Below are 12,270 nucleotides of genomic sequence, written 5' to 3' on the forward strand. Positions count from 1 at the left end.
TTGTAGTAAGTCTTCACCATAAGCAGTTGTTTTCTGAGCTAGCTGATAGACAGACTTCTTTTTTTTTTTTAAAAAAAAGATGACTGGTAAGGGGATCTTAACCCTTGACTTGGTGTTGTCAGCACCACGCTCAGCCAGTGAGCCAACTGGCCATCCCTATATGGGATCCGAACCCGGGGCCTTGGTGTTATCAGCACCGTACTCTCCCGAGCGAGCCACGGGCCGGCCCCTGATAGACAGACTTCTAAGCAACCACAAGAAATTACTTCAATCTAAATATCTGCAATAATACATATGAACAAATCTACCTATGGTTCCTGTTTAACAATTACAGTGTCTGCTGGTTTAAATTTTAAATTTATTTTATTTTTGTTGCAAGCTCATTTGACTCCTTATAAAAGTATACTGTAATAATGATGACACACAGATTGTGCCATTCAACCAAAGAAAACAGGCCTTAAAGAGAATTAGGCATACTGGCCAGATGCTGGAAAAAAAGAATTAGGAACAAAGAAAATCACAAATAGTAATACTGTACTATAAGCACCAGTTAAAAGGCAGCTCATAACAGAGGAACAAAAGGAAAAGAAAAAAAAGTGGAAAGAGACACACTGTACAAAGACAGCACTCTGAAGAGAGAAAAGAAATGGACTATGTTAACTAGAGGTGGAACAGAAAATTGTAGACTTCTAAGACATAGCCAGTGCTAATGAAGTATTAATACTATACCCAATAACTGAAAACAAGTTAGGGAGGTCAAACTGTAAAAATGGACTGAAACAGCCTAGATTTAAATATAAAATAGCAAGGGCTGGCCTTTGGCTCACTTGGGTGAGTGTGGTACTGATAACACCAAGGCCACGGGTTCGGATCCCTATATAGGGATGGCCAGTTAGCTCACGTGGGAGAGCGTGGTGCTGACAACACCAAGTCAAGGGTTAAGATCTCCTTACTGGTCATCTTGGGGGGGGGAAAAATATGTACATATATACACACACACACGCGTGGTGCTGACAACACCAAGTCAAGGGTTAAGATCTCCTTACTGGTCATCTTGGGGGGGGAAAAATATGTATATATATATACACACACACACACACACACACACACATATATAAAAAATAGCAATACGACTGTCTCGAAACTTTATTATAGTTGAAAGGATACTACTTTGAGTTTTATTTTCCTTTTTTCACTTGCTCTGTGTAATAGAATAAAGTTAACTAATTAATTTTATTGTTCAAAAATTAATGGAAAGTTCTAAGTAAAAATAAAGTTTTATTGACAAAGGAAAACCAGATGAACATGCCACTGTTTTTCTTTGCCATTTCACATCTTTAAAAAACTTAACAGCACATCTTTAAAACTTAAACTCTGGACCAATGAAGCATGGGACTAACCCTAAATCTCCAGCCCCAAATTAAATGATTCTATGACTTTACCCAAATTATGAAATACTGTTGCCATCATTAGCAAAGAAACAACATTAAAAACAAACAAACAAACAAACAAAACACAGCTTTCTATGTTAGAACAACAAAATGCTAATCCCTTAAATGTGGCAGAAACATTATAGTTTAAAATGAGGCAGCATATCTAAAAACAACATAAAACATTAATTTACCGATTTATACTTCACATTGTTCCACTGGCAGATATTCTTATTCTTCCAAGCACAAGGAGCTGCCACTTCTGACTGACCCCAGCATTTCAAAATTGGGAACTCTGAGAAAGTGGTAGAACATGATGTTAGAAAACTTGTTTTGGACTCAGGGTTAGACTTGTATCGAACCTGAACAGAAGTCTTTCCTGTTGGGATATGAGTATTCACTTTAATACACTATGCATATGATTTGGACCCATCTATCACATGCTGTTATTTTAGTATCCTTTTTTATGTGGATGCTAAAAAATTATAAAATTACAAAGGTATCAGAGCAGTTGAACATGACTTCTTTAACAAATTCCACTACACTCAAACTAGGGGCCACTCTTTTAAAAATTTAATGTAGGGCCGGCCCGGTGGCGCACTGCTACAGTGCGCCGCTTGGGAAGTGCGGCGGCGCTCCCGCCGAGGGTTCGGATCCCACAGACAGACCGGCCGCTCACTGGCTGAGCGAGGTGTGGGAGCAACACCGAGGGTTGCGATCCCGTTGCTGGTCCCGGTCCGGTACGGGCGCAACACTGAGGGTTGCAATCCGTTGCCGGTCACGAAAAAAGACAAAAAGGAAAAAAAAAAAAAATTTAATGTAAACTTTTTTGTGTGTGTGAAGTATAACATACATTCAGAAAAGGGAACAAATCCTAAGTGTATAACTTGATTAATCTACATATGAAACACACCCATATAAAGAGCACTAGGGCTGGCTGGTTATTCAGTTGGGAAAGACTGATATTATAACACCAAGATCAAGGTTTCAGATCCCCATACCAGCCAGTCACTAAAAACCAAAAACAAAACAACAACAAAAAAAACACTCAGATCAAAAAATAATGCCAGGACCCCCAATATTCTTTCAGAAGGGACACTTTTTCAAACTTCATTTAGGGTAAGTAAAAGATACCATTAATAGAAATAGAAAACAAGGTTGAATGAACAAAACTAAGATAGCTGAACACTTTTTAATTTTCTCATCATGAAAGGTATGATGGTCCACTGTGTCTATGTCTGGGGGGAAAAAAAGAAAGGTATGGTGGTAGCAAATGTATGATTAAAATTTTCTTATCTGCTAGTTTTTAGTAACAGTGCTTCTAGCTTTTGTATACATTTTAAGTCATCCCAAATTTGGAGATATGAAGAACCAAAATCTGTACAGAGCCTCTTAAATGAAAGAAAAGTCTTGATTCTGGGAAGAATGCAAACAGCAAAAGTATAGTTCTTTAATTTATGCAAATACCACATAAAAACAAAAAGAACAATTACACAACAAAACCGAAAACTCATGGACATAATCTACAACAAAACTAGGTGATAAAGTATACCCTCAAACACCAAAATACGTGCAAGTGGAAAAAAAGCACCAAAAGCCACAAAGTCCTTCAATATGCAGCAAAGGGACAATGTGGATCAATGGCTGCAAAGAGAAACAAAGCCAGATATTATACATCTAAGCACACAGCACCACCTATAGCTTTGTCAAAGGAATCAAACCTTAATCTGAACATACCTCTGGAGCTAGCTGTTTATTTGCAGGAAATAAAAAAGTCAGAGGAAAATGATGAACTGTATCATGAGTACAATCAGTAAAAACCCCATTATGAGAAACTCTACAGATCAAATGGTCCAGGTTCTTTCAACAGACTAGTTTGGAAGACAAAGGGATGGGGGTAAACTCGTAAATTACAAGACTTAATGGAAATAACAGATTTTTTTTTTTTCAATGGACCACACTAAGCTATAGTGTCTAAGAATGTCCATTTGGGTGATAAAAGCATAAAGAAACCTAAGGAAGTAATTAAAAGTCACAACAGTGAGTTAGTCTTAGAGGGAAGGAGGATGCTATGATTGAGACAGAAAACATAGAGTTGCTGCTAACATGGCTAGCAAAGTTCTGTTTCTTGACCTGGTTAGTAATTACAAGATTTGCCTTATAATAACTCACAAAAGTATATATTTGTGTAGTTTCTCAATATCTGTGCTTTCTTTTACAATCAAAAAGCTAAAAACAAAGAAAAAGAAACATTTTTTTTTTCCTTTTTGTCCTTTTTCGTGACCAGTAACGGGATCACAACCCTTGGTGTTGCGCCCATACCGTGACCGGCAACGGGATCGCAACCCTCGGTGTCGTTCCTGCACCACGCTCAACCAGTGAGCGGACCGGTCTCTATATGGGATCCGAACCCTCGGCGGGAGCGCCGCCCCACTCCCAAGTGCTGCATTCTACCGAGTGCGCCACCGGACCATATTTTTGCCATCTGTCCTTGACTGCAGATTTGTCATCATACCTTTATTCTTATTTTCAACCCTCAGAAAAGACTTGCAACCCTCACCTTGGTCACAATGCATCAATAAATCTGGTTTATTGACCACAATAAGGGTTTCTCCATCTTTACTATGTGGTCGATGATAGCGGTAGTGCACAGGAAAAAAGGCTTGAAAACAATCAATGCACTGTGAATCTTGTCTGGCATAAATGAGAACTTCAGATTCCTTGGACAAATAGTTAGGGGCTTCTATATTAAAATTTTCTGAAACCACCATTGCCTGTGAAAAAGAAAACAAATATTAATCAAGAAGAAGTAAATGAAGAAGATTAAAAAAACAAAAATAAAACCAGAAGATTGCTGTACAGACACACAGAAGCGTCAAATTTACACCATTTATAAACAATTTTTATTTCCCTTACATCCTCAATTTTAAGTAGAAAACACAGGACATGATCTGTGTCTAACAAAAGTTTGCTTACTAAAAAGTATACTAAAGAAATTATACTCTAGGGTGACAAATTTTCCCATAAAATTTATTTCTGTGAAATTTCCTTATGAAGCTCTGTTTAAGTAACAAAACAGGTACCAAGAAAAAAGAAATTTTGTGAATAAATATAGTATTATTCAATAAGTATGAAAACTACTATGACAAAAACAGTTAAACCTGTACTGGGTTAAAATGATTGGTATCATTCTGGTAATTTCCTGTTCTTCAGAGAAGCAAGTAAGATGGTAGTGAGTAAGACAGAGCACTGTGGTCAGGAAGTCAAAGAAAAGGGCAGCACCCTTTCTACAGCAGGTATAAAAAGTTAATGGAAAAACTGGTAAATGATTTTTTAAAGATATGGTAAAAACCATTTTAAAATAAGTATTTTAAACATATACTCAAATCGTTTTACTTCATATTCCCACCCTAGTTTCTCTTGCATTCATTCTCCTATTTGTCTATTCCACACTTTTTCTCTAGTGCTCCTCAGAAGTCCAAATTCTCCTCTTCCATGATTTCTCTCAGTCAAAGACCAGGGTTCTTGTGAGCCTCTGGAATTAAAAGGGAGATATCTTTTCAACTGGCTCACCCACCTTTCTCAAGGCCTGTGTTCTTTGCTCAGTATTGACTGGGAATGGTCTGTTCCTGACCCTGGCTATTGCTGAGCCTGTGATGATGCACCGCTTGCCACGCTACTCACAGTTTCCAGACAGTATGGCATTCTTCCTCCCCTTCGTCATCAATTTTTACTTTGAGCGAATTATTTTAGTCACTGTAACCAGGTGGTAGCGTTGTCCATTAAAACTCACACACATACACACACACACAGAGCCTTTTTCTACCTCTACTCATTGATCTTCAAAACAAAAAATATTCTATTATCTACATCTCCCCCTATAGTTAGGACCTCTGTTCTACTCTCCATTTAAGAGCACAATACGCTGATAACTTGTTCATACTCTGTCTTTTTTTATATAAAGATGAACGGTAAGGGGATCTTAACCTTTGACTTGGTGTTGTCACACCACGCTCTCCAAATGAGCTAACTGGCCATCCCTATATAGGGATCCGAACCCATGGCCTTGGTGTTATCAGCACCATCCTCTCCCGAGTGAGCCACAGGCCGGCCCCTCTACTCTGTCTTTAATTCTTGTCTCCAGTTCTCACTGTAACCCATCCAGTCAAGTTCTCACACCTACTGTTCCACTGACACTTTCTTTTCAGAGTCTTTAGTGACCTCCCCATTTCTAAATCTAATATTAAATTTTCTGTACTCATTTTTTCTCTCCCGTTAGCAACATGTTGCACACTCGATCACTCCACCTTCTTTTTCTTGGCTTTGAGGGCATCCCACCAACCTTTAAAAATCTATTTGTTGTAAGTTTCTTGTTGCCTCCATGAGCATTTCACATTTTTCTCTGCTGGTGTTTCTTTTTCCTTTTTGTCTTTTTTTACTGACCGGTAACGGGATCGCAACCCTCGGTGTCGCGCCCGTACCAGGGACCGGCAACAGGATCGCAACCCTCGGTGTTGCCCCCACCCCGCGCTCAGCCAGTGAGCGGGAACCGGTCTCCACATGGGATCCGAACCCTCGGCGGGAGCGCCACAGCACTCCCAAGCGGCACACTCTCCAGTGCGCCACCAGGCCGGCCTTCTGCTGGTGTTTCTTGAACTCCCCTTTCTCTGAATGTGGGAGTGTCCCACAGCTTAGACCTTATGCCTCATCTCATCTCCGCCTATACCCACTGCCTTTCCTTGTTGTCTCATCTCATGGCTTTAGAAACCACATACATGCCTCCATTTCCCCTGCAGACCTCTCCCTTGAACTCTAAGTATCCTGTGTCCAGTTGTCTCCTGGACATTTCTCCTGGGATGTCAAACAGCATTTCCACATTCATATGTCCAAAAGTGACTCCCTGAGTCCCCCAAATCATGTTCCCCCTGCAGTCCTCCACATCTCAGGTAAGGGCGACCCTTTAGGACTTAGATCACCATCTCAGCATGTATTTAAAGTATGTGAGATATTTTGTTTGTGACAGTTTTAATTTTTAAGACGAAGAAAAAATTAGATAAGGGAATACACGGTTTTTAAAATTGTATTAAAGTGTGGGAGAGAAATGTTGGAAGGCCTTGCCCTACCTGATCTGCTTCCCCAGTACCTCTGACCTCATCTCCTGCTCGTGTCCTCCTCACTTACTCTGCCTCAGCCATGCAAGCCTCTGTCCTTTTCCTGGGGCCAAGGATGATGCTGCTGCATGGCCTTCACTGGGGCTGTCCCTCTGTCTAGAACTCTCAGGCCCTTCAGCTGCAGGTGGCAGACACCCTTCCTTCTTTGTGTCTTTGTTCTGGTATCACCTTCTCAGTAGAGACTTCTGTGACCCCCTCTCCCCCATTAACATACCAGCCACACCCTCACCCCCACCTCTGGTCCATATTGCCTGCTCTGTTTCTCTCTGCTCCCTCCTCTTCCACTGTCTGCATACTGGTGACAAGACCCCAAGGGGACAGCAGAGCCAGAAGCTGGGAGGTGTGCTGGGCTCCTCCCCCCGTGTTAGATAAGAAAAAAGTTTCCTCCTACTACACTCTCAACAAAACACAGAACATTTAAAAAAAGAAAAAAATGTATTCTATCCCAAAAGTGAAAGTACACACGTGGCAGAAATTAGTCCTGAGTTATAATGTGTATGTGTATTAATTATCCATATGTATCCATATATACATACATATTTATGTGTACACACATATGAATACCAACAGGCATTATACACATAATCTGTGTGTATGTATGGATGTATACATACATACATTCTCTTTAGATTCTCTATGCTAAGTCCTGACATACCTCAGAGAAAAAACCAGCATTAACTCCTTCCCATCACAGCAAGCATCCTAATTTTCCTATTTGACAGTGACACCAACTGCTATATATTTTTTCATCTGTTATTCCTTCTCTATTAATCACAGGAGTAACAGAATTTATTGATAAAAGCCAAGGAATTATACAATCTTATGAGTCATAAAGGACCTCAGTAATGATCAGATTAAACCACTGTCCCAATGAAGGTATTCTTCAGGTATCCAGACACTGCTTGAATACTTTCAGTGACTGGAAGAGAGATCATTACTTTGACAGCCCCATCTCATTCTATCTACCGCTAAAAAGTTACTTCTTTTTCCTGAGTAGAAACTTTACATACTGGCCTACACCATTCACCAGTTGTTCTTATTTAAAATGTCTGCAATAAATCTGTTTCTTATTCCTCTAAGGGTACTTCAAACAGTCTTCTCCTCTCCAGAGAAATATTCACAGTACTCTTGGTTTCTCATGACATGGTTTCCAAACCATTCATCACATTGCCTTTTGAAATACTCATAGAGTAGCAATATAACCTTCTTTGCCTAATATTAATGAGCCAATATTGATACATTATTAGGAATTAAAGTCTATAGTTTACATTAGGGTTCACTCACTTTTTATTTTAGAGTTCAACTTTTCATGTTGTACATTCTAAGGATTTTGACAAATGCAAAAATGACATGTATCCACCAACAGTATCATACAGAATAGTTTTACTAACCTAAAAATCCTATTTATCCCTATATTTTTCATTTGAACTTTCGCAGAGAACTTTAAGTAACTCCCATCCTATTTTTCAAAGGCTTTAAATTTATCTTTATTAATTTCATATTTCTGGCTGTAATCCATTTTTTATAAGGTCTTGAGATTTATTAAAAATCTTAATCTGTCAACCAACAGCTATGTATCATTTACAAATTTGATAACCTACTACATGCCAGGTATTTCAGTAAGTGGCTTATATACATTAACCCCTTTAATTTTCACAAGAACCCTTTCAGGTAGGAAATATTAGCCCTATTATGTAAATGACCAAAGTATCAGAGTAATTAAACAATAGAGCTAATAAGTAAAGGAGACAAGATTCAAAGCCAGGTCAAACTGACTCCACTATTCAATTAGGTTAAATAATATGAGGGTACTTCAAAATGTTCACGGAAAAATAGAATTACGAATCCTTCCATGAACTGTTTGAAGTATCCTTGTATAAAATAGCCAGTATTTGACCAGTTAAAAATTAAACATAAGTAAAACAAACGTAAAGTATATTCCTGATTGTGCTATTTAAATTCATGATGGCGGGCCGGCCCGGTGGCACACTGCTACAGTGCGCTGCTTGGGAGCGCGGTGGCGCTCCCGGGTTCGGATCCCACATACAGACCGGCCGCTCACTGGCTGAGCGAGGTGCGGGCACAACACCGAGGGTTGCGATCCCGTTGCCGGTCCCGGCCCAGTATGGGCGCGACACTGAGGGTTGCGATTCGTTGCCGGTCACGAAAAAAGACAAAAAGGAAAATAAATAAATAAATAAAAAATAAAAAATAAATAAATAAATTCATGATGGCACTGTGATCTTCAACGGCGCGACACTGAGGGTTGCGATTCGTTGCCGGTCACGAAAAAAGACAAAAAGGAAAAAAAATAAATAAATAAAAAATAAAAAATAAAAAAATAAATTCATGATGGCACTGTGATCTTCAATATCTCTAATTATTGAGTTCTTTTACTATGTTTTTTCATTGTTTAGTTTTGCCATAGAAACAAAAATACGGTAACTTCTAAAAAATTGAGAATACTTTTTTATATGTATTTAAACTGAGATATAATGATGAGGCAGTCAGAAACAGTGATTTTGGCCTACAGCGAGGGCTCTGATGGCAAAAGGGTTATTTGGTGATGGTTCAAAAAATTTCACTTCAGGTACTGAATCTCAAAAATGAGCCTTACATGGGGCTTTTTTTTGAAGTGATGAAAATATTCTGAAATTAGATAGCGGTGATAGCTGCACAATTTTGTGAATGTACTAAAAACTACTAAATTGTACACTTCAAAAGGGTAAATTTTATAAGTAAATTATATCTCAATTTTAAAAATGAGAATAACTATTTTTTCAAATGAGCCTCAGTGGAGACCCAAATCTATTTTAGACCAAGATCAATTCAGAACCAGCAGAAGCTAACCCACAAACAAAAATTTGATGTCTTGGAACAGACTTAAGGAGTTTCAGCTATGAGTTTCTTGAAACCTAGTTACAATAGGGAAGGGGAAAAAATTGTACAAGTCAGTACTACACCAACTGACAGGCAATCAAAAACTCAGACGGGTGGAGGTGCACATATCATTTTAGATTTAAAACAACAGAGAAACATTTTTGAAGAGAATCATAACCTGACAAACAAAATCGATCTGGACAATGGCTAGATATTGGTGAAATCACCCAAATACGTGCCATACCTATCACTGCAACCCCTAAAAGTCCAGTGACTATATGCTAATCTGAAAAAATCATAATTCACTATTCCATTTTGCCACAGATAAAATAGCAATAGTATATTATCAAGAAATTGAAATTGTGCATCAGAAATTAATCCTAAAACAACTTGCGTTGGTTAACAGACATGGACCTATACTTTTTCACGAAACACTCAACTACACATGTCACAAAAGCTACAGTGAAGTTAAATGAATTAAGCTATGAAATTTTACCACATCTATAATATTCACCAGATCCTTCTCCCATGGAGTAGAACTCTTTCAAAAACCAAAGCATTCCCCAATTAAGACATAATAATTGGTGCCTTTGAACAATTTATATAGTCTAAAAAAGTAAAATTTTATAAAAAAGAAATGTATAATACTTTTCTCACACTAGGAGGTTAATTCTAACAGTACATATTTTTTAATGATGAGTGTGGCTACAGATTTATCGATTTTATTCATCTCAAACAAACAGTTTTTGGTTTCACTGTTTTTCTCTATTTGTGTTTCTGTTTTCTATTTCATTGATTTCCATTATGATCTTTACTTCTAGTTTTCTACTTTGGTTTCACTTATTCTTCATCTAGTTTCTTAAGGAGGTTTAGTGGAGTTAGTTGAGGTCACAGATTGGAAACCTTTCTTCTTTTTAATACAAGGCATTTAATGCTATAAATTTCCTCCTAGGTAGCATCCCACTAATTCTGATATGTTGTGTTTTCATTTTCATTCAGTTCAAAATAATTTATTTCCCTTTGATTTCTTTTTTAACCATGAATCACTTAGAAGTAAGTTATTTAGTCCCCAAATATTTGAGGCTTTTCCAGAGATCTTTCCATTATTGATTTCTAATTCGATTCTATAGTGGTCAAAGAACACACTTTGCAAAACTTGAATTCTTCTAAATTTCTTGGAACTTGTTTGAAGGCCTGGAATATGATCTTGGTTAATGTTCTATATACACCTGAAATCAATGTGTATTCTAATGTTACTGCGTGGAGTGTTTGACAAATGCCAATTAGGTCAGGTTGGTTGATAGTTTTATTAAAATCTTTTATATCTTTATCAATTTTCTCTCTACTTGTTTTATCAATTATTGAGAGAAGGGTATTGAAATCTCCAATTATAATTGTGGATTTGACTATTTCACCTTGCAGTTCTACCAGCTTTTACTTCATGCATTTTGAAGCTTTGTTATTAGGTGTATAAGTATTTAGGATTGTTATTTCCTTCTAATGAATTGATCCCATTATCAAAATAACCTTCTTTAGCTCTGGTAATAATCTTTGCTCTGAAATCCACTTTGCCTGATATTACTATAGCCACTCTAGCTTTCTTTTGATCAACGTGAGCATATCTTTTTCCACCCCTTTACTTTTAACTTGTGTCCTTAAATTTAAAGTATGTTTCTTGTAAGCAAAATATATTTGGGTCTTGCTTTCTTATCCAACTTGATGATCTCTCTCTTTTATTGGGACTATTTAGGCATTTACACTTTACAGGACTATCGATATGGTTAAATTTAAATCTATCATGTTGTTATTTGTTCTCTACTTATAACACCTGTTCTTTGTTCCCTTTACCGTCTTTTTCAGCCTTATTTTGGATTAACTGAATTTTTTTTTTTTATAACTCCATCTTATCTGCTTTGCTGGCATATTAGCTCCAACTCTATTATTTTTGTGGTTGCTTTAGGGTTTACATCTTTAACATATCCCAGTCTACCTTCCAGTGATATTAAACTACTTCACTTTTAGTTTAACAATATTACAAAAGTATACTTCCAATCTTCCCCTCCTAATTGTTGTGATATTTCTGTCACACATTTTACTTTTAGATGTGGTATAAATGCTATACTACACTGTTACTTTTGTCAATTATCTTGTGAAGAGATTTAAATAATAAGGGAGAAAAGTCTCATATATTCACTGACGTAGTTACCATCTGAAGTGCTCTCCTCCCCTTGGAGTAGAGGCCGGCATCATTTTCCTTCTGCCTAGAGGACTTCCCCTTAACATTTCTTATAGTGGAAGTCCGTTGGTTATGAGTTCTTTCAGCTTTGTATATCTAAAAGTGTCTTCATTTCACCTTTACTTTGGAAGATATTTTCATTGGATACAGAATTTTTGAAATTCTGTATCCAATGAAAAAACTCACAGGTTTTTCTTTTAATGCTTTAAAGATGTTGCTGCACTGTCTTCTTGTTTGCATTATTTCTGACAAGAAATCTGTCGTTATTATTACTTTATTCCTATGTATATAACATTTTTCCCCCTTACTGCTTTTAAGATTTTCTTTATCATATTTATTGTCAATGTATTTTATTTTTATTTAACATTTTTACTTATTGTTAGCATATTCATTCTTACAAATCGTGATATTTCTTTATGCCCTTTGCCTGACCTATCACTTCCCAAACCCTCTCTTCCCCTCCCCCCCATCTCTAGTATCCTTAGGTTTGCTCTCTCCTTCTGAAAGTTCAACGTATTGTTGTGGTCTTTTCTTTCTTTCTTTGCTTCATTCC

The 12,270-nt window shown here is 37.3% G+C and overlaps 1 protein-coding gene across 1 annotated transcript in view; it reads right to left on the reverse strand.

The window, feature by feature from the left end:
* Nucleotides 1–12,270, reverse strand: part of PIGX (phosphatidylinositol glycan anchor biosynthesis, class X) — a 29,228-nt gene that overhangs the window by 2,306 nt on the left and 14,652 nt on the right. The window contains exons 5-6 of the mRNA XM_008567484.1: nt 3,991–4,204; nt 1,625–1,725 (exon numbers count right to left, since the gene is read on the reverse strand). Coding sequence (XP_008565706.1) covers nt 1,625–1,725; nt 3,991–4,204 — 315 coding nt within the window. The remainder of the gene's footprint in view (nt 1–1,624; nt 1,726–3,990; nt 4,205–12,270) is intronic.

The sequence above is a fragment of the Galeopterus variegatus genome, unplaced genomic scaffold, assembly GCF_000696425.1.
Source record: "Galeopterus variegatus unplaced genomic scaffold, G_variegatus-3.0.2 Scaffold322, whole genome shotgun sequence".
In the NCBI taxonomy this organism is placed as follows: domain Eukaryota; kingdom Metazoa; phylum Chordata; class Mammalia; order Dermoptera; family Cynocephalidae; genus Galeopterus; species Galeopterus variegatus.